General features: G+C 39.1%; 1 protein-coding gene across 2 annotated transcripts in view; it reads right to left on the bottom strand.

Moving 5' to 3' along the window:
• nfic (nuclear factor I/C) overlaps positions 1 to 22411 on the bottom strand; it is a 37302-nt gene that overhangs the window by 9972 nt on the left and 4919 nt on the right. For both annotated transcript variants that reach the window (XM_085251215.1, XM_085251216.1), the window contains exons 2-12: positions 15285 to 15455; positions 14693 to 14869; positions 12378 to 12561; positions 11232 to 11306; positions 10743 to 10817; positions 9560 to 9692; positions 6421 to 6542; positions 3011 to 3124; positions 2702 to 2859; positions 1250 to 1433; positions 170 to 258 (exon numbers count right to left, since the gene is read on the bottom strand). In XM_085251215.1, the coding sequence (XP_085107341.1) occupies positions 170 to 258; positions 1250 to 1433; positions 2702 to 2859; positions 3011 to 3124; positions 6421 to 6542; positions 9560 to 9692; positions 10743 to 10817; positions 11232 to 11306; positions 12378 to 12561; positions 14693 to 14869; positions 15285 to 15455 (1482 nt within the window). The remainder of the gene's footprint in view (positions 1 to 169; positions 259 to 1249; positions 1434 to 2701; positions 2860 to 3010; positions 3125 to 6420; positions 6543 to 9559; positions 9693 to 10742; positions 10818 to 11231; positions 11307 to 12377; positions 12562 to 14692; positions 14870 to 15284; positions 15456 to 22411) is intronic.

The following is a 22411-nucleotide window of genomic DNA, read 5'->3' as shown; positions in this document are numbered from 1 at the left end:
GCAGCAGCTACAACTCAACCTTTGAAACTTCCATTTGGGAATACACGACACAGAACTAAAAATACCAGAATTTTCCAGATATTGAACAGTGAAATCTCTAAATTTCTGGTGTTTGGGGTCATCTAATCCTTCCTGAAACGACTTTTACAATGAAGTAAACCATACTGACCTGCGCTTGGTAGAGTCCACCTGGGTCTCGAGGGGTGACTCCCACGAAGGATGATCGATTAGCTGGAGGGGTCCCCGGGGCAGAGTATGCTGAGGGTTAACAACAACAACTCTGCTCACTGTAGAATATTTGGCTGAATTAAGTTTGCTTATTGTTCGTCTTTCCCTTCAGAATTATCTGAGAAATTGATGTGAACTGGGCAGAGTATTGCCCATCTCCTCTTTACTCTATATTCTATAAATATATTATATTTATTCTGTCTGTATTGCAGGTTGGAAGTTGGAATAAAACCCCAAACTCCACAAATGTCGCCCAGCTTAGATCTGGGCTTTAAGTGTCCACTGTATATGAAATACAACTGACACACATTTAAATGTTTACACAGAAATGAGCAGAAAGGTAACAGCAATGTAAACAAAATATTCAATTAACTGCTAACTAACAACGACATTGTAACAACACTGTCTTTATCAGGTATTAACATCAGTCCACCTCCTGCGTCTGGACCTGCCAGTCTATTCTCATACCTCTTTTTACAAGAAAGTGCAAATGGGTCACCTGCTCAACCAAGTGAGTGCAGAAAGCAGTATCTCAAAAGGCAGAGTTAATTCTTTTCATATTGTGTTTGAATGATAATGACCATCTCCTAACAGTGTCGTTTTTGAAAAACATTTTCCACTTTTAATGTATGTAGTTGATCTGAATAACAGTATGGCATCAGATTTCTGTCAGAAATCACAAACTTGACAAAATATGAGAAAATTCTAATATCGTGCATTGAACATGGAAGTGTACACAGCAGCTTCCACTGAACTGTTTTATTCTGGGCAGCATATTAATATTTGCTTATACTTTGGAAAATCAAATTTGCAGCGTTTACTAATAACTTTTATTTGACCAGCTTGATACTGAAGATATACTGGAAGTTATTTGATTTTATGGAACAGATCATTAGTTGCTCTACTTGTCACTGATGCTCTAAGCCTCATTTTCACCGGTATTCACTGAAATGTTTTGTACAAACTGTATATATATGTATATATTATCTGTATATATAGTAGATTATTTATGACCACTTACTGGGTGATGTGGGGGAGTTTGCTCCTGCATCAGAGGACGTGGTAGTAGCTTTTGACTCTGTAGGAAGGGTCGGCCTAGAAAGGGAGGATGGGGGACTCGCCAGAGAGGGTGCAGGTCCAGGGGGTGCCAACATTTGTGACGAGATGTAGTGACTGGGCACTTTGACCTGGTTACTTCCATTCAGCTGGAATATTTTGGAAATATGAATTTTGTTCATTAAAGAAGCATTAAACCCACAGTAATATGAAATATGCTAGTGTTATGGACAGAGGTGATGTCATGTGCCCCTGAGGGGTTTCTCCTTAGGGTGGAGACTGGAACTCACAGGAAGTGGTCTAATTTATACATTGCACTGTGGATATCCAGTGTGGAATAAAAAATTAGATGCGATTTCCTCTTTCTTTTGGTTGCTGCCTTTACGGGTCGCTACAACAGATCATCTGCGTCCATCTCACCCTATCCCAGCATCCTCCTTGGTCACACAAGCCCTCTACATGTGCTCCTTTATTACATCCATGAATCTTCTGAGGTCTTCCTCTTTTCCTCCTGCCTCTCAGCTCCATCTTCATCATCATCCTCTGTCTGATATATCCGCACTCGCTCTCCTGCACATGTCCAAACTATCTCAGCCTCTCTGGCTGTCCTTCTGATGTCCTCATTTCTAACCTTCTATATTTCTACACCTTGCATGTTCACCTTTCCTCCTGTCTCCCTCTAATTCACGCACACATATCCTGACTTGCTTCTACCTTCACCGCTCCACATTCAGGGGGTTTTTTTATGTAAAAAAAAGTACTTGCTGCATCAAAGTTCTTCTCTTTGTGTCTTTTTTTACTTTTATGTTTATACATGTGGAGATATTGTCACTCTCCATCTATAGACAGGGGTGCGCATAAGTGGTCCGCAGGTGCGCATGCGCTGTCAAAATAAAAGATGCACACCAGATGAGAAGTTGCAATGCGCATTTGTGTACATAAGATTTTCTGGCTTCAAACAAATGCCAGCTCACCTCCTGCAACCACTTTTCCGAGAATACACGCTTCTTTTGCGGTTCGGACTCCTTCTGACATTTCTTTGGAGGTGGAGGAACACCAAAGTAATTGCTTAAAGGAGCTTGCTTCTTCGACATCTTTAAGAGTTCTAAACAAACGTCTGTCCTCCTCCAGAAAATCTTATGTACGCAAACGCGCGTTGCAACTTCTTATCTGGCGCACGTCTTTTATTTTGACAGCACATGTGCATCTGCGGACCACTTATGTGCAACCCTGTCTATAGTTACAAAGTGCTGCAGGTCTGGAGGAACTGCTAATATGGTGATTGAATTGGTTGCACAAGAAATATCTGTCTTCAAAAACATTTGTACTTATTTTTGCAGCATACATGTAATACTAGCTTGAGGTGCAATGGAGAAAGGGAATAGTGTGTTGGCTTGTGTTGACTAGATGTACTCACTGAGCTAGGGGTTTGATTGGCAGGGTCACAGGCTAATGAAACCAGATCCTTTAGAGGGTCTTGGGCAAGATGAGGAGGATAACGGATCGCTCCATGGGGGAAGTAGGAGGAAGATGGGAAATGAAGAGATGAGGAGGGATGTGGACTCCGGGACAGACCTGAGAAAAAAAATGACATGTTGTTCTGTGCATCCTTTAAGTAAATAACAAATTAACATATAACATTAACATTAACACACACACACACGTGTGTGTGTGTGTGTGTGTGTGTGTGCGTGTGTGTGTGTGTGTGTGTGTGTGTGCTACTGACCACTGTGAACAGCTATAACAGGCCGGTGGTGCTGAGTAAAGGAACCCATTCTTGGTGAGTCTTCCTGGGGAGAAGGACTGTCCAGTTCTGCCTTCTTCACCGGGGGAGACAGCCCTAAATGAATCCCACAACACACAGACACACACACAGACACGCACGCACACACACAAAAGCACCCAAAATTTTCTGTCATTTGTACTTATGTTAGTTTCTCTAGAAATTGGTCTTAAAATAATATAATATATAATCATGAAGCACACGATCCTGACTCAGCAGAAACCAGTTGTGTACTAGACCACAGGTATTTGTATGGCTTATAATGGAAAGGTTTTCCAACTGTTTCCCTTTGTGCTGATGTTGCATTTTAAAACGTTTTGTGGCACCTAACCAAAAAAGTAAGACATTGTATGTAAGTGATACTCAGCTCCATCAAATTAGAATCAGAATTTCCAGGTTAGGCGCCGGTGATTAGAACTTTGTTAGAGTGGCGTGAGGAACCTGTCATTCTTAAATGTCAGATGTGGTCTGCCGTTCTTCTTTGGTATTTGGAAAGTATAAGGCAAAGAGTGCAGGCATTGGTGCCCTTCCATGTGCATACGTGGGAAGCTGGAAATGAGAATAACAGTAAGAGCCCCTCCCAGAGCCCCCCAGAGTAGACAACGGTCACAGAATATGGACTGACTGAGTCACATAGCATAAATGTGGTGGGATGCAAAAGCTAAAGCAGATTAAAATGCACAGTTTTCAGTTTCAGTTTTCAGTTTTATTCGTCATATGCAAGTTAGCACAGGGTCAACATTGCAATGAAATGTGTTTGACGAGCAGCAGTCACTCAGCAGCATGATACAGTAGAAGAAAATATAATAAAATATAATAAAATAAATAAAATAAAATAAAGTAATTAAAAAAATAGAAAAATAGTAAGGAGCAAAATATTAGAGAGACGTGGCAAAAGAGAAAAGATGACTGAATATATATGTATCTATAAATATAAATATATGTACACTAGTGATTAAATAAGAAAATCTTGAAAAGAAATATGACGGGAGGGCAGATGGGATATTGTACAGGAATGAGCAGCAGAACATTACAGTATTGTACTTTTTAAATATAAATAGCAATAACAATAAAGTGGAGTGACCAGTGCAGATTAAACAGAGTACTTGTGAAGCTGCAAGTAGCTTCTGAGTGCGTCCTGTGCACTGTGTTGTATGTGTTTGAGTGTTGTGGTTGAGGTGTCGTATGGCTTGGTGGTAAAAACTGTTTTTAAGTCTTGTAGTCCGAGCAGACAGACTCCTGTAACGTCTGCCAGATGGTAACAAGGAGAACAGCTGATGTGCTGGGTGGCTGTGGTCCTTGATGATGCTGTGTGCTTTACGGAGGCATCGCTGGAGATAAATGTCCTGAATGGCAGGAAGCCTCGTGCCAGTGATGTGCTCTGCTGCCTTCACAACCCTCTGTAGTGATTTACGGCTGCTGGCAGAGCAGCTTCCGTACCAAACTGTGATGCAGCTCGTCAGCAAGCTCTCAATTGCACACCTGTAAAAATTTGAGGTGATGTTGGCGTTCATGCCAAACTTCCTCAGCCTCCTCAGGAAATAAAGCCGCTGGCGAGCTTTCCTGATAGCAGTGTCTGTGTGAAGGGTCCAGGAGAAGTCCTCTGTGATGTTGACTCCAAGGAACTTGAAGCTTCTGACCCTTTCGACCTTGACACCGTTGATGTGGCTGGGCTGGTGTTCTCTGACTGGTTGTTTCCGGTAGTCCACTATCATCTCTCTAGTTTTGCTGATGTTGAGAGTCAGGTTATTTTCCAGACACCACTTGTACAGTGCCATCACCTCCTCTCTATAGGCCGTCTCATCATTGTCTGTGATGAGGCCGATGATGGTTGTGTCATCCGCAAACTTGATGATGATGTTGGAGTCGTGTTTAGCAACACAGTCGTGTGTGAACAGGAAATATAGGAGGGGGCTAAGCACACAACCCTGTGGCGTACCTGTGTTTAGGATGAGTGATGAGGAGGTGTGCTTACCAACTTTCACCACCTGGGGCCTGTTTGTGAGGAAGCTTAGAATCCATCTGCAGATCGGTGTTCCCAGCCCAAGGTCGACGAGCTTCGTGGCAAGTTTTGAGGGGATGATGGTGTTAAATGCCGAGCTGTAGTCGATGAAGAGCATCCTTGCATATGTATTCCCTTTCTCCAGGTGAGTGAGGGTGGTGTGCGTTGCCAGGGCGATGGCATCCTCTGTGGCTCTGTTTGTCTGATAGGCAAACTGAAGAGGGTCCAGTGTGTCAGGGAGGGAGGAGCAGATGTGACTTTTGACCAGCCGCTCCAGGCACTTCATGATGACGGATGTCAGTGCAACAGGACGGTAGTCATTCAGACAGGAGACCACTGATTTTTTGGGAACGGGAATGATGGTGGATGCTTTGAGGGACGTGGGGACCACTGACTGCCTCAGGGAGAGGTTGAAGATGTTGGTGAACACCTCTGCCAGCTCGTCTGCACACACTCTGAGTAGCCGGCCTGGGATGCCGTCCGGTCCCGGAGCTTTGTAAGGATTGACCTTTTTAAAGGTCCATCTCACAGCTTCTTTTTTCAGAGTTAAAGTTGCAGCCTCACTGTCCTCCTGAGGGTAGAGGATTCTGACGCAGACAACAGATCTGTTGTCTGCGTCAAAACGAGCATAGAAGTTGTTAAGCTCGTCTGCAAGAGATGCAGTGGGCTGAACACTGACTGTGTTGTCCTTCTTGTAGTCAGTGATGCAGCGCGCCCTTCATTGCAATGTATAGAAGGTATCTGCTGAGCCAGCAGCTGATACAGGCTGCCTAAGCAAATCCTATTCTTATGCATAACAACTGTCCAGAATCTGTTCATGACCCTGCCTCTTGATAAAAATACTGATAAAATATATGAATTCATTATTATTTAATTATACTACTGACTAGCTAGTATCGTTTTGGTGAATAACAGGATTTTCCTACATGCTAATCTTAAATATAATAATCCAAATAAGTGCATCACAAGCTTTAGGGCCAGATTTAATAAACAGGGCAAATTAGCATCTGAGCACAATACCCAAATAGGTTAGTTTTAGTTAATAGATTTAGTTGTTAGTTTTGATGAATTAGCAGTAAATTGCACAAATGTACTAACACAAATGTTAGTACATTAGTTTACATACTTGATTTAAATATTCTCCTCACAGAAATAGATATACAACATAGTCAGTCGCATAAAAATCCCGCCTCTTGCATTCAATTATGTCACTGTGCTCTCTTCATAATTACCAACAATATTTTTTTAAATGCCAAAAACCCGTTTGTGATGGTGCAATGTATTAGTAAACCTGGCCCTAATCTGTTCAGCAGCATGACTGTAAATAGGAAAGTCGATATGGTAGTCTTACCTCCTTCCATGTCATCAGTCCAGTTCCTGGAGCTGCTGGCTGGTGAGGAAGGTGAATGGTAATACTCCCCACCTGGACTATCAGCCTCTTCCTCTATAGAGCCAGACTTATGACGTTTACTCCTGAAGACACATAGAGAGATGCTCACACATTTAGGATCCTGGTTTCACTGAGCACCATGTGAGGAGATCAAGCATAGTCCAGTGTTAAAATGCATAAGGTAAGATTACTGTGAGGCCATAAGGACCTGTGTGTGGGCTGAAGTCAACTTGCTTTTTAGCAGCATTACTGTTTCCCGTTTCATTCAGAGACCCAAATCATTTACAATCCAACCCTGGCAGCCCATTTTCATTTAACCATTTCTGGGCCTTTCTGGCCTTTGCTGCATGTCTTCCCCCCCCCCCCTCTCTCTCTGCTTTCCTGTCAGTCTCAACTGTCACTATTAAATATTATTAATATTATTAAATAAAGCCAAAAAAGGGCAAGAATCAAAAAAACATTTCTGTAAACTATTGTGTACTGTTATCATGTCAGATAAATTCTGTAAAGAATAAGTGGTGTTTCTTACTTTTCCAACCATATACTGATTTTAGTCCGCACAATAACACACTGCACACTTAATGTTCCTCCTAAGTGCAATTGATTTTCCAATGAATACTTGTTGCAAACTTAAGATGCCTAGTGAATAAAAACATTCAACTGGACACATTCTTTCATCTCCTGCTGAATTTGCAAGTCTGCCCACTTAGAAAGAAATGAACGGTTTCTCGTTTTTATGACAGTTTTGTTCTGATGGAGAGCGACAGAACGTCAAACAGGAAAACACATTAAATAAAAGTTCTGAACGGATTTTCACGTCATTGTGAAAAAAGTATTTGATTCTCAAGAACAACATGACTTAGTACTTAGTGGATGAGTAAACCAGCAAGAATGGTAAATTGTCTGATTCTTATATAGCACGTGTCTACTCTTCCAGAGCACTCAGAGCGCTTTATACAAAATGCTACATTCACCCAATCGTACAAGCACTTTCTTCTATGCTTTTAAGTGCTTACTAACTAACGTTCACACACATTCATGCTCCGATGGATGCAAGAGCAACTTTGTCCAAGGACATTTGGCATGCCCACTGGGGTGAGTCAGGGATCGAAGCACCAACTGTCTTATCAGGAGATACCTCCTGAGCTACTTCTTACTGCTACATGCAGGAAGAAGTTTCTTGTATTTGGTTACCAGGTTTACACACATCTCAGGAGGGATTTCGGCCTACTCCTCTTCACACACTCTCTCTAAATCCTTTAGGTTTCTTGGCTGTTGCTTAGAAACTGGAAGCTTTAGCTTTCACCACCTTAATGTGCTTCATCTCATCAACATCCTGGCTGAGAGAAGGAGGTTCTCATCCAAGATTTTATTGTGAAATCATCTTTAGCAGAAAAACAGGCCAAACTATGATGTTTCCAACTCTGTGTTTGATTGTGCGGATGATGTTCTTTGAGTCACATTCAACCTTTTTCTGCCTCCAAACATGGCGGGCGGAGCTGATGTCAAAGAGGTCAAATCTGGTTTCATCTGACTGCAGCATTTTCTTCCAATCCTTCTTTGTAAGTGAGCAAACTTGCAAATTGTGCAGATATGTGTGTGTGATATGGCCGGGGAAATCAAAAGTTTGCCACAGACGTGTGTTTACCAGGCCGACTGAATGAAAAGCTGACTAATTCTTCACTGTGACAAAGAAGAAATTCTGCCAGTCTTTCCTGTGGTAGTTGCTCATTTATTACTGCCTAACATTAACCCTTCAGCACAGATACAGGCTTGTCTGAGCTTTATCTTATTTTTGGCACAAATGTACTATAGAAAGTTTATTTTTGTATTGGGGTCAATGACTAAAGGTGTTTCTGTACCTACAGTGAAAAAAGTAAGAAAATAGTAAGAGAGCAAAGAGCAAAACACGACCTTAAAGAAAGAGAGTTTTGCTTGAATAAATTCTTAAAGCTACTTTATCCTATTAAATGTGATTTAAATGAGCAATTCAGAAAACTGCTCTCCAATAAAACAAAGGCTGAAGTGTTAGAAAGGTTAAACAAGGACAGGGAAACTAAAGCAGCAGTGGGCTAAACAAGATGATCACTGAGGTATTTTTCTCAGGGGTATCCTGCCATACCTCACAGCACTGTTTACATGAATCTTACTGCAAACAGACATCAGAGCCTACAGTAACTGCAGTCAGGGGATGAGTCTCTGTACCATTTCTTGGCTGCTCATCCTTCCCAGTGAATCCGTTTTAAAATAGACAGGATTATTGGACAAATGGATTCCCTACTTCCATCTTTTTTCCAAAGAATTAAAAAGGTAAACCTCAAAAACCTACAACTCTCACACATCACTTGTCATCACTTACACTTTTACAGTGTAAGTGTAAACCTCTACCTTGCAGAAGTGCAATTGCTCTAAATATTTATCAGCCACCTTCTATTCAAAAGTTTTTAAAGTTGAAAAGACTTATATTTCAGCAAGTCGGTCCAATCTTTTTGATAATATTTCTGAAAATTTTCAGTCGGCTTTCAGTGCCCAGCCTTACCTGCAGGCATACATAAATGTACAGTACAGTACAGTATATGTGCAGTATATAGGCATCATCCTTTATATGTCAAAAAATCTGACTGAGCAGCTTTAGGCATAGACCCATCTTATGCTCTCAGAGTACATGCCTCCTGGTTGTCCCTTTATTATCTTTCTATGTATTTGTTTTCGTTCTCCTATATTTTAATGTGCACTTGCATTTTGCCTTTTATGTGCTTGAACATTCACCAGAAATTGAAGTCTCCATTTACAACCCTGTTTGTGTGTGCATGTTTAGGCATCTTTGTGAGGACAGAAAATTGTACAGTCCCTTATGGGGACAAAATGCAAACCCGCAGGTTTGAAGACATTTTTGAGGCTCAAAATGTGGTTTAAGTATCAGTGTTACAATTATGTTTAGGCATTCATTTTTCATGGTTAGGGCAAGCGGCTAGGGAAAGCATTATGTCAATTAGATGTGCTCAGTAAGACATGAAAACTAGTGTGTGTGTGTGTGTGTGTGTGTGTGTGTGTGTGTGTGTGTGTGTGTGTGTGTGTGTGTGTGTGTGTGTAAAAATACCCGCTGGATGAGGTGCTGGCCAGTGATCGTCTGAGACTGACTGGCTGGTTAACAGACTGGTTGAGATCATAGGCCAGATGACCCTGGAGCTCCCCCACAGAGAAACCAGGCCCTACTCCTGTTACAACGGGAGCTACATGGGAAAAAGACAGATTATGAGTTACGCACTTAAAACAGAATATCAGGTACACAAAGTGTGTGGCAAAGCCCAATACTGTGCTAATTGACTAGTCTTTAATTTCCTATCTAGATTTCATTATATCTACTCACAAAGCAGCAAGGAAAGCTTTGTTAATCATGTACATGTAATTCACTGACTTTCACAGTCAACACTTAAGATTTTGCTATGGCCTCCCCCACTTAGTTCAGATCACCAGTCATACCAGATCAGTTTACTTTTAAAGGTCACGAATAAAAACAAAACAAAACAAAAGGCTGTAAATGTTTTCTGTTTGAATATTTTACATGGTTAATAAAAGAGACAGTGTGGTTTGATTCCATATGTTTAGAAATTCAATTTAGAGGAAATGACTTGAGTTGTTCTGTGGGTCCACTTTTATCCTGAGATCAAACTATCCTGATAGGATTGATGTACTCCACCATGACATGTTCTCCACCCCCAGGAGACAAAGGCGCTATAAACAGCTAAATGAGGGTGAAAATCGGATATGGATATCCTGTTGTTACCATATCTTACCAAAAAATAAGGCCAACAAATTAGAAATGCTGTGCTTTTCTACTTTACTTGAGCACTCAAAGCACTTCATACAGCATATCTCACTCACCCTTCTACATATAAGTGCTTCCTATTGAACATTCACACTCTGAGGAATGCATCAGAAAGCAACCTGGGGTTCAGTACCTTGCCCAAGGACATTTGGTATACAGACTGGAGCAGTCAGGGTTCAAACCACCAACCTTCTGATTAATAAACTGCACTGCTGCCTCAATTGACATCATAAAAACAACTTGAAATTGCACTTGCATTTTGTTCTTATATTCTCAAACTAGTCCAAGAATAATATGCCCTTCAACATTTTTCAAATTCAAATATTTAAACCAAATCTGTCAAGACAGAGCTAAAGAAGGGTTGGTGTTACAATGACAATACTAGCCTCTGTAAGAACACTGCCAAAGGTAGCGTAGCTGTGTAAAGGTAAACATAATGGTAAAGCAGGCTTACTTCTCGAGACCTGAACAAGCTCAGTAACACTAAAAACTCCTGATGTTACAAAACTCTCCTGGAACTCTGGACCATCTGCAAAAATAAAACAGCAGCAGTTACACACTAAGAAAATAGATAAACTAAGGTAGTATTTATATAATTACACTTTGGATCTTGATGTTTAATTGCCTAAATAGCTTATTTGGTCTTTGCAGTCCAAAGCAAAAATATAACTGATAGATTGGGTAGTTTTCTTAATTTATACAGGTCCATGTTTCCGCTTGTAATAAATATTAATAACAGCATTTAAAACTTGTAAATACAAGGCACAGCTCAGAATACTGCAGTCTTTGTTGTTACTTTGTGTCTAAGAAGTCAACCCATGCTCTAGCAAATTAGACTGTTTATGTACAAGATATTTATTTTATCTGATCATATTACCTGATAGAGACATATAGAGATATGTAAACAGATTAAAGAAAAATAAAGAAATATACTTTACATTACCCATGGTGGCAGTTCGACTGTCCTCCTGATCAGAACCCACACCAGTGCGACTGGGACTGCTGCTCTGCTCGGCCTCTGAAAGGAGAGAGCGAGAGTGAGACAGTGTTTGTGGATGAGGCAGAGAACAGAACAAGATTTCAGCAATTTCAACAAGCAAAGTAGGTCAGCCAATATATTCTTTCTTATAGGAAAATATAAGAACAAGCATATTTAAATATTGTTAGCTCCATCCTCAAAAAAGTTTAAAGATGCAGTAAAAACACAGAATGGATATGTATTGCATATTGTTTTTTGTTGTTTGTTTGTTTGTTCTTAACTGACATGCTCATCCAAAACCAGCAGAGGGCATATTTTAACATACTAACTGCATATTTTGTGACTGAAAACCATTTTCATGGCAGATTTTCTTGATTTGTTCAATGTGTTAAATAAGATCACTCATGTTCATTTTCTATTTAGCAACACAACAGTTTTATTCCAATACACCAGGCAAACAGGCATGTGATCACCATCCACCTTTTATAACCTGTTTATTAATGAAAGTCACCATTTTGCATTGTTATTCATACATTAAATCTTTAATTTATTCTAACTCAATTATCATAATTATTTTCTTAACATTAGAAAGTGCAGCATTTGTCCTAAATTATAGTACAACATAAAAAAGTCTCTTAAGACTTGCAGAACATATCTATTTAATGTTAAATGTTAATTTAAGGGGTTTTTTTCCCATTTGGGGACTAATGTTAAATTTCACACCAGTACAGGTTCTGACAATGATTAACGTGTGTTTGCATTTAACACAAATTATTCGACATCTGTGGCTAACAGATGAACACTGTTCTGACACTAATACCAAACTAACACATAGAGAATACAGAACGGCATTTTAAAGTGAGGAAAGTTAAACTTTCCAGGATATCCTGAAATCATAAGAACAAATTTTGATATAATAGAAATGTAGAACAGAGAATCTTGAAAGAAAGAAGTTTTTTTTTCCTTCTTTACAACAAGATGCACGATGCATCGTCACCATGTAGCAATCTCATATTTTATCTAATATTACCAGAGGTCTACTATATCTAAATGTATACATGAAAGTCAGCATGAACAGCAATGTTGAAGTATGTAGTATGTAGTGCATACCTCTCTCTTGCACATAGTAAGCAAGGTAGAGGTCGAGCTCCTTGACAGAGACAGAGATGTGTCGAGGCTGGACACAGAGGACTGGATTGGAGCACTGGCCTCCTTTCACCAGCCGTTCACCATCTGTGCTTTCCAGTGGGATTCCTTTAAAAAGGATAACCATCACCAGGTCTAATCTCCACACCTTGGAAAAACAAAGCAAAAAAACCCCACTTATGTCTGACTAAAAACATGAGTCTCACTTTTGCTATGTTTAGTGTGAAACTGGTCCCCTGAATGGGCCAAGCATCCATCCTTTTCCTTGACCGCTTAAGACACAGAGTTACGGACTATCAGAGACTGACAGGCAGGGTACATACAGAGCCCCATTTTATCACAGGGCGAACAGATTCAGAATTGTAACCAATTTAGATTCACTAATTAACCTTGCAAGCATGTCTTTGGATTGTGTAAGGAAGCCATAATACCCAGAGAGAACCAATACAGGCACAGGCAATGAAGCAAACAGTTAGCTATAAATTTAGCATTTCCTAATTTTATTAAGCCAACTTCAGGGTTAACTAAAATTGTATTACAAGTTTCATAAAGGCTATGATTTTGATTCGCTATTTTGCTTGACTGTCTCTGATTTTAGCGTCATATATCAAATACTTTTCAAGATATAAAATGGTCCATCAACCCACTTTCAGGCCTTTTTTTGAGGCAATGTTTGAACAGGAAGATCACAAATACAATTAAAGATCAGAGCCTAAAAAATTCACTAGCTTTTCCAACCATTAAAATAATGATGATCAACAACTGGCAATCTAACTTTTTAACACATTGACTTGCTCTGACTTCATCTGTCATTAGACTCAACTGGCTTCTTTGAAAATGGAAATGAACCCACCCACCACTTTAATCCCACTAAACATCTTGTTCTGATATATGGTATAAAAACTGTACATTTAACAGTATTCCCTGAAAACCCTCTTTTGTATGATCACAATGGACAACTGTACCCTCAAACACACAATAATAACATGGACTGAACCACCACTCACAACCACTAGCACTTTATATAGCCTCTGTAGGAATTATATCTCACTTATCTTAACTGCACTACTGTATAGCTCTGTGTAAATAATCATTCTGTACATTCGATAATTTTTAATCCTACAACTGTTTACAACTTGCATAGTTCCCATTTCTGTATAGCTGTATATCTCAGATTTCTGTAAAGTTATTTATTTCATATTCTGTATAGTTTTTCATATTTATATCCTGTTCATAGCCTGTTCATAGCTTGTACTCACTACAGCCTGTACATACTTATAGTTATAGAATATTCACAACATACTTCATACCGTGTACATTATAACATACCATAATAGACCCATTTCTGTAATATACTCACATATCTATATTATTGCTAATATATATTGTAATATATCTATATCACTAAAACACTTCTGGATGGATGCAAACTGCATTTCGTTGCCCTGTACCTGTGCATGTGCAATGACAATAAAGTTGAATTCTATGCTATTCTATTCTATTCTATCACAAAGATAAATGTGTACACACGGGCGATACAATTCATTACAATATAAAAATAAACAGAAAAAGCTGTAACTAAATTTAAGGACGTACGGGGAGAGGTGGAACAGAGGGTTCAGGGGCACGGACAGTATGGTGATGGTATATTTATAAGACAGTTTCTTAACTAAAAATCAGAAATCTTTAAAAAGTAGAAAGGTTATAATATTTAACCATCAATTTTCAGCTGCTGTGAGTTGTTTGACCTCCTTTAATTAGGCAAGGCAAGTTTATTTATATAGCACAATTCAACAGCAAGGTGATTCAAAGTGCTTTACAGAGACACATAAAACAAACCTGTCTAAGTCTGGTTCTGCTGAAGGTCACTTTTGTTAGTTCATATATTTTTCTTGCTAGCCTCATGTTTGATGTAAAATCATGAAAAACAAAAACCTGATACAACCTTGCATTGTCACAAAAACCTTTTTAATGAAAAAGTCATGGAAAATAGCATTCATAAGACAAGGAAAATCAGCTGTTAAACCCACTCACAGCAGCGATTGTGCAGTTCAGGCAGAAACAAGCCGGCTACAAGTACAAACAGTAGGTAAATAAACTTACCTTCGACGGCAAAGTTGATGTCACTGCTAGTCTGAGTTAGACTGAGTTAGTTTAATTAATTAAAAACTGCTTGATATTTCACATCTTTGACAGCAATTTTAGTCTGGGGTTAGAAAAACTATCTGCATTTCTATCTCTCCAGCCAAAAGAAAATACAAAGCAACTTTTTAATTTACCTTGTCAGCTTGTCGGAGACAGTCTATGCGTCTCATTTTGCCTTTCTGGTCAGGGTTTGATAAGACACAACATGCAGCTTTCTTCCCGGTGATTGATAGGACAAAGTCTTCCCTGCATTCAGGTCTAATATCCTTTCTTAGCTTAGCCAAAAGACGACTGGCCCACTTCTGTTTCACCTAGGAACAGAATAAGAAACAGAAACTCTAACTGAACAAGTCAGCTTTGTTCTAGCATATTCTTAGTGTAATTGGGGAAGATGCAATATAATATGGGTATGATATAAAACATTGATTGCTAAATATAAAAATCAGACTACTGTAATTCATTATTATCAGGGTGTCCTAAAAACTCCCCAAACTCCCCACTGTCACCAGTAAGTGCTTGCTCATAGGGGGTCGTCTGATTGTTGTGATTTTTGTTTTCTGTTTTCTTTGTGTTATTGCAGGGTCTTTACCTTACAATATAAAGCACCTTGGGGCAACTGTTGTGTGATTTGGAATTAAAATTATTAGAATTTAAAAAGTTAAAAAAAAACTTTTTAAAATAAAAAAAAGTAGTGCTTATTTCAGTTATCCAATATACTTATACCACCTCTGCCTTCTCCCCAAGTAGTTCATCTTTGACAGCTCTCTCTTCTTCTTTAGTCATCCTCTTCTCATGTTTTTTGAAGTACTTCCTTTTCCTGGCCTGGAGGTTAAACCACGTGTAGGCAAAGGCACGAACCTGGGGTAGCAGAGCCTCAATGAACGGATGGAACTCATCCTGGATGATAGAGACACACAGTACAGACTCAGCAATCAGTAACTAAACCACTAAAACTCAAACACAAAGAGTAGGACATGTAGCTTTGGATACTAACGATATACTGGTAACGAAACCCTTAACAATGAATCTGCTTCTTGAATATTTTGCCTACATTGTTTAGATTTGACTTGTGCATCAGCAGCAAGACAGAACACTGACATTTTACACATCTGGATAAGACGCACATACTAACAGTCTCTATGATATATAAGCTAATTTTATATGAAAAAATAAGGAATATGGTTTTCTGAGAAATTAAGTGTATCAGATCCAGACATATAAAACGTGCTATTAAAACGTTTAGAGATCCTCTTTCACATTAACAGAATGTAGCATTTGGGTACATTGCAACAGTCAGCCTACAGCAATATCCCAGAGCACAAGCAGCACACTTCACAGTAGAAGACTGCACTCTTCAAGTCATGTCAGTACCAGTACCAGATGACCAAGCCTATAGGTCTGATTCTTCTTTAATAGCCTTACTGCTTTCTTTTCAATGTATCAGAGAGCAGTAATTATGTTTTTTTAAAGGTAAAAAAATAGATGTTTTCAGGAACAATGTAGCTGTTCCAAATCTTGATACAGTGGAAAAACAGGGTCAAAAAAGAGCATGCATGAGACTTGTGTGAAACAGCTCCACTGTTTTGAATGTAATCAGAATAAAAATAATTAACAAAAATAAAAATGAATAAAAATAATGGGACACCGTGTGTCATTGTAACAGTGTATTTATGGCAATTTAGGAAAAAGCATAATAGCTCCACTTCAATTTAAATACTTAGAAAAACAATGTTTTCCATATCTACACATTTCAAAGCGATTCACTCTAAACTAATACAGACTTGTAGGGGTAACCATGTAACTCTTGGAAGGCACACAATGGTAAAAGTGGCCATTCATTCCAAATTTCTCTTTGATATTTGGGCTGACTGGGGCCCGATGAATGTAAAAACAAAGAATTACCAGATTTTTTTTTTTACCTGATTTTTGTTTCTAAGAGAAATGAGAGCCACATATGAGGATATTCATTTAAAATTTCAATAGAACAGTAGCAGTATAATGTCCTCGTAAGTGGATACCAGGCCCTTGTAGAGCTAAATTGAGTATTTTGGTCTAAATAACCCAAATGTCCACATATGTGGACGCCAGGTCCTAGGAGGTTAAATAAAAATTATAAATTGAGTTTCAGATCATTGAGTGAAAAAAGCATTTTTTTCCCTTACAACCTAGCCAGACAAAGATTGTCTGTGTGCCACATTCAGTCAATTAAATTTTACTTATATAGCGCCAAATAACAACAACACTTGCCTCAAAGTGCTTTATACTGTAAGATAACGACCCTACAATAATACAAGAAAAAGAGAGAAAACCCCCAACAAGCTCCTTGTGGGAAAGAAAAACTCCCTTTAAACAGGAAGAAACCTTCAGCAGAAACAGCCTCAGGGATCTGACAGTGAGCAGATGAAGACAGGACAAAAACATGCGATGAAAGAGAGCCAGATATTACTAATAACTAATAATTAAATGCAGAGAGGTGTATGAACACACAGTGAGTGAAAAAAAGGTGACTGAAGAAGAAAAACTCAATTATTCATGGAAGCCCTCAGCAGCCTACATCTATTGCAGCATAACTACGGGAGGACTCAAGAGTCACCTGAACTATATCATTTAGCAAAAAGGAAAGTTTGAAGCCTGATCTTAAAAGTAGAGATAGTGTCTGTCTCCCAAATCCAAACTGGGAGCTGGTTCCAAAGAAGAGGTGCCTGAAAGCTGAAGGCTCTGCCTCCCATTCTACTTTTAAATACTCTAGGAACAAGTAAGCCTTCAGTCTATGAGAGAAGTGCTCTAAAGGGGTGATACGGTACTATAAGGTTTTTAAGATAAGATAAGGCCTGATTATTCAAGACCTTGTATCAATAACAGACAGTCCTAGTTTCAACTCATTATGTGAATAAAGCACACGTGTCCACAGAATCAATTTCTTCCATTCCAAACGATCCACCACTATGAGCAAGACAAGGGCTGTCAAAGGACATCAGGAAGAAAACTGTTGATGTGCACAAGGCTGGAATGAGCTACAAGAAACGTGGTGAAAAGATGACAGCTGCTGGTGCAATTCTTTGAAAATTGAAAAGATATCAAATCACTCAATTTGGAGTTTCATGGAAGATCTGGCCTCATGGGTGAGGATGATCATCAGGCATGGAAGAAAGCACTGCAGTCAGATAAAACCAAAATCGAACTTTCTGACCTTAACGTGACCCGCCACTTTTAGAGGAAGAGAAATGCTAAGCATGACCCGAGGAACACTAACCATTTTTGTGCTAAGAGTACGAGAAGACCAGCGGGAGGAGACCTTTGAACAGGACCATGTACTATAGATTTTCGGACGAGAACCTTCTTCCCTCAGCCAGAACAGTTAAGGTCATGGACCAGTCTTGACAATGACCAAAAACACACAAAAGGCTAAAGATGAAGCACACTAAAGTCATACCTCGGCCAGGCATAGCCTGTCTCTACACCTCAGTCCTATAGAAAATCTGTGGAGGAAGCTGAAGTTTCAAATTTCCAAGCAGCAGCCAAGAAACCTGAAAGATTTAGAGAGATTCTATAAAGTGGAGTCAGTTAAAATCCCTCCTAGGATGTCTGTAAACCTGGTGACCAATTACAAGAAACTTCGTACTGGTGTCTTTGCCAGCAACGTCTCAACCAAGTACTCAGTGAGTATTAGGCCTTTATAACTATACAGCATCAACAATATGGTCAGATCTTGGGGGTCCAGGGCTGGCAGCAAGGTCACTGCGTCCACCCAGCTGAATTCTGCTGATACATTAATTCCTACAATTTGATCATAAAAGACTTAAACACCACCACTGCCAATAAGTTACTGCAGTGCAAGCTCAGTTTAATTGTCTAATTCACAGTAGTTTAGTCCAATCGTAGTAACCAGCATGACTGAGGAGAACACTAAGCAGTTGACCCTAATGTGCACAGTTTGCACAGTACCAGCATGTCTCTTTGAAACTAAAAAGAGGTCATTTAATCTGGTGCGGCTCATTTCAAAGCATGACACCAATCAAAACATTTTTTTTAAAAAGGGAATATGTTGAGGATTTTGTGCGCTCACAAAGAGCTGTGTTGTGATTTAATTGATTTACTTCAGTACTTAGAGAAAATGTCTTTGTTGTCTGCCTCCTGCTTTGCCTATAAGGCAGATATTTTTGCACTTTTATAACTGAGTCTACTTTTCACCTTGACTGTAGTTTGTATAAATCATTTGATCCTTTTTTTGCCTTTTTTGTATAGCAAAGTGACTTGATACCAAGGTATCATGTCTGTGAAAGTTCTCAGTGATACCTTGATACCAAGGCTTTCCTACATTCCTACCACAGTTGGTTCACATGGTCTTCTAGCGAGCCAAATGGTTTGCTGTAGTTAATCCAGTTTGCTCAAAGACAACACAAAGTTGCAAAGTTATTGCTATTATTAAATTCTAATTTATTGTTAGGTCCATGGGATTTTGGACACATTCAAGCTCACATTAATTTGACAAAAGTTACATTATTCCATGTCCATGTAAGTTCTCAATCATCCAGGTCATGGTAATCTAAGGAGTTTGGAAAGAATGGCGACTGGACTTTAAGTTTCTTGAAGACGTTTCACCTCCCATCTAAGAAGCTTCTTCAGTTCTAAAACCAAATGGTGCCGAGTCACAGGTATTTAAAACCTAGTGGGAGTTTCCCTTAAGAGGGTCATTAGACCAACTATTGATCACATGAGTCAAGGTGTCAAAAAGGGTGTGGGTTATTATTAGCAGAGGTTTCAGGTGAAACCATTGTGAGAACTTGTGAGATGTGAGTGGCGCCTGAGAAGGGATCTCAAAACTGGATTGTAGGTGGCAGACAGTTTGTGTCCTTAGCCACCCCCTCTGTTCAAGGATGGTCGTTCACAGTGGACAGAGATGGCTTCTTTCACTCCTCTTTCAAACCGACTGTCTCCTCTATCCAAAATGTGAACATTGGCATCCTCGAATAAGTGACCTTTAACCTTTAGATGCAGGTGTAAAGCTCAGTCTTGTCCTGCCAAGGTGGCTCTTCTATGTTTTGCCATGCGTGTATGGAGTGGCTGTTTGGTTTCTCCTCACTGTACTGCAGTTTTGTCCTCAGGATGAACCAGTTTTTGTATGAAGTAGCTTAGGAGGTCATGCTTGTAGAAAATTCTCCTGAGTTTCTCTGATAAACCTGCTACATAAGGGATGACCATGTTGTTCTGTTTGTCCTTCTGATTCTCCCTAGTTGGTATGCGACCTTCTTCCCAGTTCATCTTTGCTGATTTGATGAAAGTCCATTTAGGATAACCAAATGTTTTAAGAGCTTTCTTTACATGTGTGTTCTTTTCTTTCCCTTCTGCGCACAGCACAGTCCAGAAATGGCAAACTATGACCTTTGTCTCTTCCCTGGTGAACTTTATGTTTTTATCCACTGAGTTGATGCGAGCAGTGAAGGATTCAACTTCTTGGGCAGTGGCTTGGTGCTGTCCTTTTGAAAGAACCAAGAGCTTTACTTTCTACTTCCTCCATGTGAAGGTTGACTACAATAGATGACAGTGGGAAGCCCATGACACATCCATGTTTTTGTCTGTATAAACCCTTGTTGTATTTAAAATATGCTGTGGTAAGGCCGAGATCTAACAGTTTGCACATTTGTTTGGGGGTAAAGCTGGTTCTGTTTTCTAAGGAGCTGTCTTGCTGTAGTCATTTCCTGACAGTTTCCACTACCTCAGTTGTAGGTATGCAAGTAAAGAGTGAGACCACATCAAAGGACACTATGGTTTCATCCAGATCCAGTGTAAGTTTCTGGACCTTGTTGGTGAAGTCAGAGTTTCTGATGTGATGGATATTAAATTTGAAAGGCAGTTTTAAAATTATTATTGAATTGACAAACAAAACAAAAGTTATGTAAACCTACATGGCCCCATGCAAAATAATAATAATTACCCACTAAACCTAATAACTAGCTATGTCACCCTTGATAACAAAAACTGCAAATAAGCATTGCAATTACTCGCAATAACTCTTCCACATCACTATGGAAGAATTTGACCCACTCTTCTTCTGCAAAGACGAGTGGGTCAAGTGTTTTAATTCAGGCACATTAGACGGTTTTCCAGTACGAAAGGCCCGCTTAGGCTAATACCATCTCAATCTGATTTAAGCCTGGACTTTGACTAGGCCACTTTATTTTCACTCCATTTCATTTTGCTTTTTGAGCAACTTAGAAGTGAACTTGCTGGTGTGTGTCTGAACTAATGGCTGTTCCTTCAAGATTTCCTTGTAGAGAGCAGAATTTACGGTTTCATCAAGTACAGCAAGTCGTTTAAGTCGTGAAGAAGCAAAGCAACCCCAGACCGACACACTACCACCACCATCTTTGACTGTTGGTATGATGTTCTTATGTAAATGTACTGTGTTAGTTGGATGCAGTTAGTTGACTAAACAAAAATGGGGTTAGTTTCCTTGGATGTTTTACCTTCAGGGTTGGATACTCTGAGCTTAATTAACAATTTCCATTTTATGTGTAGCATGATTGATGACATCACTACTATGCTGTCTACAACCTAGAATGACGAATTTGCAGTTTTCTAAATGATTTTGTTGTAAGCCCTACTGAACAGCTTATGATGTATTGTAATAATTTAACTTAATGTTGGCTGTTTGCAAGAAATAAAAATGAATTCATATTATGAGTTAAAAAAATTATAAAAACTTAATCCATCACTTAACCCAGCTGCCTTGGCAAACTCTAGGCTAATCTCCTACCTTCCTGTCATCTCAGAAATTCTTGAAACTATCTATAAAACTGAAAAACATGCTTACCGAGGCTGGATTATTGGAATTCGTTATTATAAGGCTGGAAAAGTTGTGTATTTCTTCATATTTCTCCAATAGTTGCATTGTTCCATAGTTTTACTGTTAAATCTGAAATTAAATTTGAAATCATTCTCCTCATATACAAGGTCTTGAATAATTAGATTGTATCTCATCTTAACGACGTCATAGTACCATATCACCCCATGAGAGCACTTCACTCTCGGACTGCAGGCTTACTTGTGGTTCCTAGAGTATTTAAAAGTAGAATGGGAGGCAGAGCCTTCAGCTTCGAGGACCCTCAGATAACCTCTATACTTGTAAGATTAGGCTTAAAACTTTCCTTTTTGTTAAAGCATATAGTTAGGGATACTGGGTGTGTTGCCATGATGCACTGAGTGTTTCTTCTTCTTTTGACACGCACTATTCGTTTTTAAGCCACTTTGTATTTAATCATTAGTTATTATTAATCTCTGGATCTCTTCCACACTGTATCTTTTGTCCTGTCTTCTTCCCCTTCCAACCGGCCATGGCAGTTGGCTGCTCTTCCCTGAGCAGGGTTCTGGCAGTAGTTTCTTACTCTTAAAAGGGAGATTTTTCTTCCCACTTTCACTAAGTGCTTGTTCATAGGGGGTTGTGTTACTGTTGGTGTTTTCTCTTTACTTTTGTAGGATCTTTACCTGGCAATACTAAGTACCTTTAGTACATAGCACTGTTTTTAGTGCTATGTAAATAAAATAAAACTGAATCTCTGTCTGATTTCCACACATAGCAGGCAGCATTAGACAGTGCAGCTTTATGGAAATATAGCATTTTTGAAGAGTTAAAAAAACCTCCTGCGTTTGTAGAGTGCATTGACTGGTCAGTAAAACTAGAAAGATGCTATGTAAAAAAGTATCACAATCCTTCCTGATTCCTTTTGTTTTTGCATATTTGTCACAGTCACATATTTCACATCATCAAACAAATTTGAATATTAGACAAAGATAACCTGAGTAAATAAAAATTTTCATTTATTAAACAAAAAAGTTATCCAAACCTGTGCTAT

The sequence above is a fragment of the Mchenga conophoros genome, linkage group LG17 (genome assembly GCF_057382185.1).
Source record: "Mchenga conophoros isolate Kocher_MC1m ecotype Shallow Benthic linkage group LG17, M_conophoros_male_GT1.1, whole genome shotgun sequence".
Classification (NCBI taxonomy): Eukaryota; Metazoa; Chordata; class Actinopteri; order Cichliformes; family Cichlidae; genus Mchenga; species Mchenga conophoros.
This window is presented reverse-complemented; position numbering and strand designations above follow the sequence as displayed.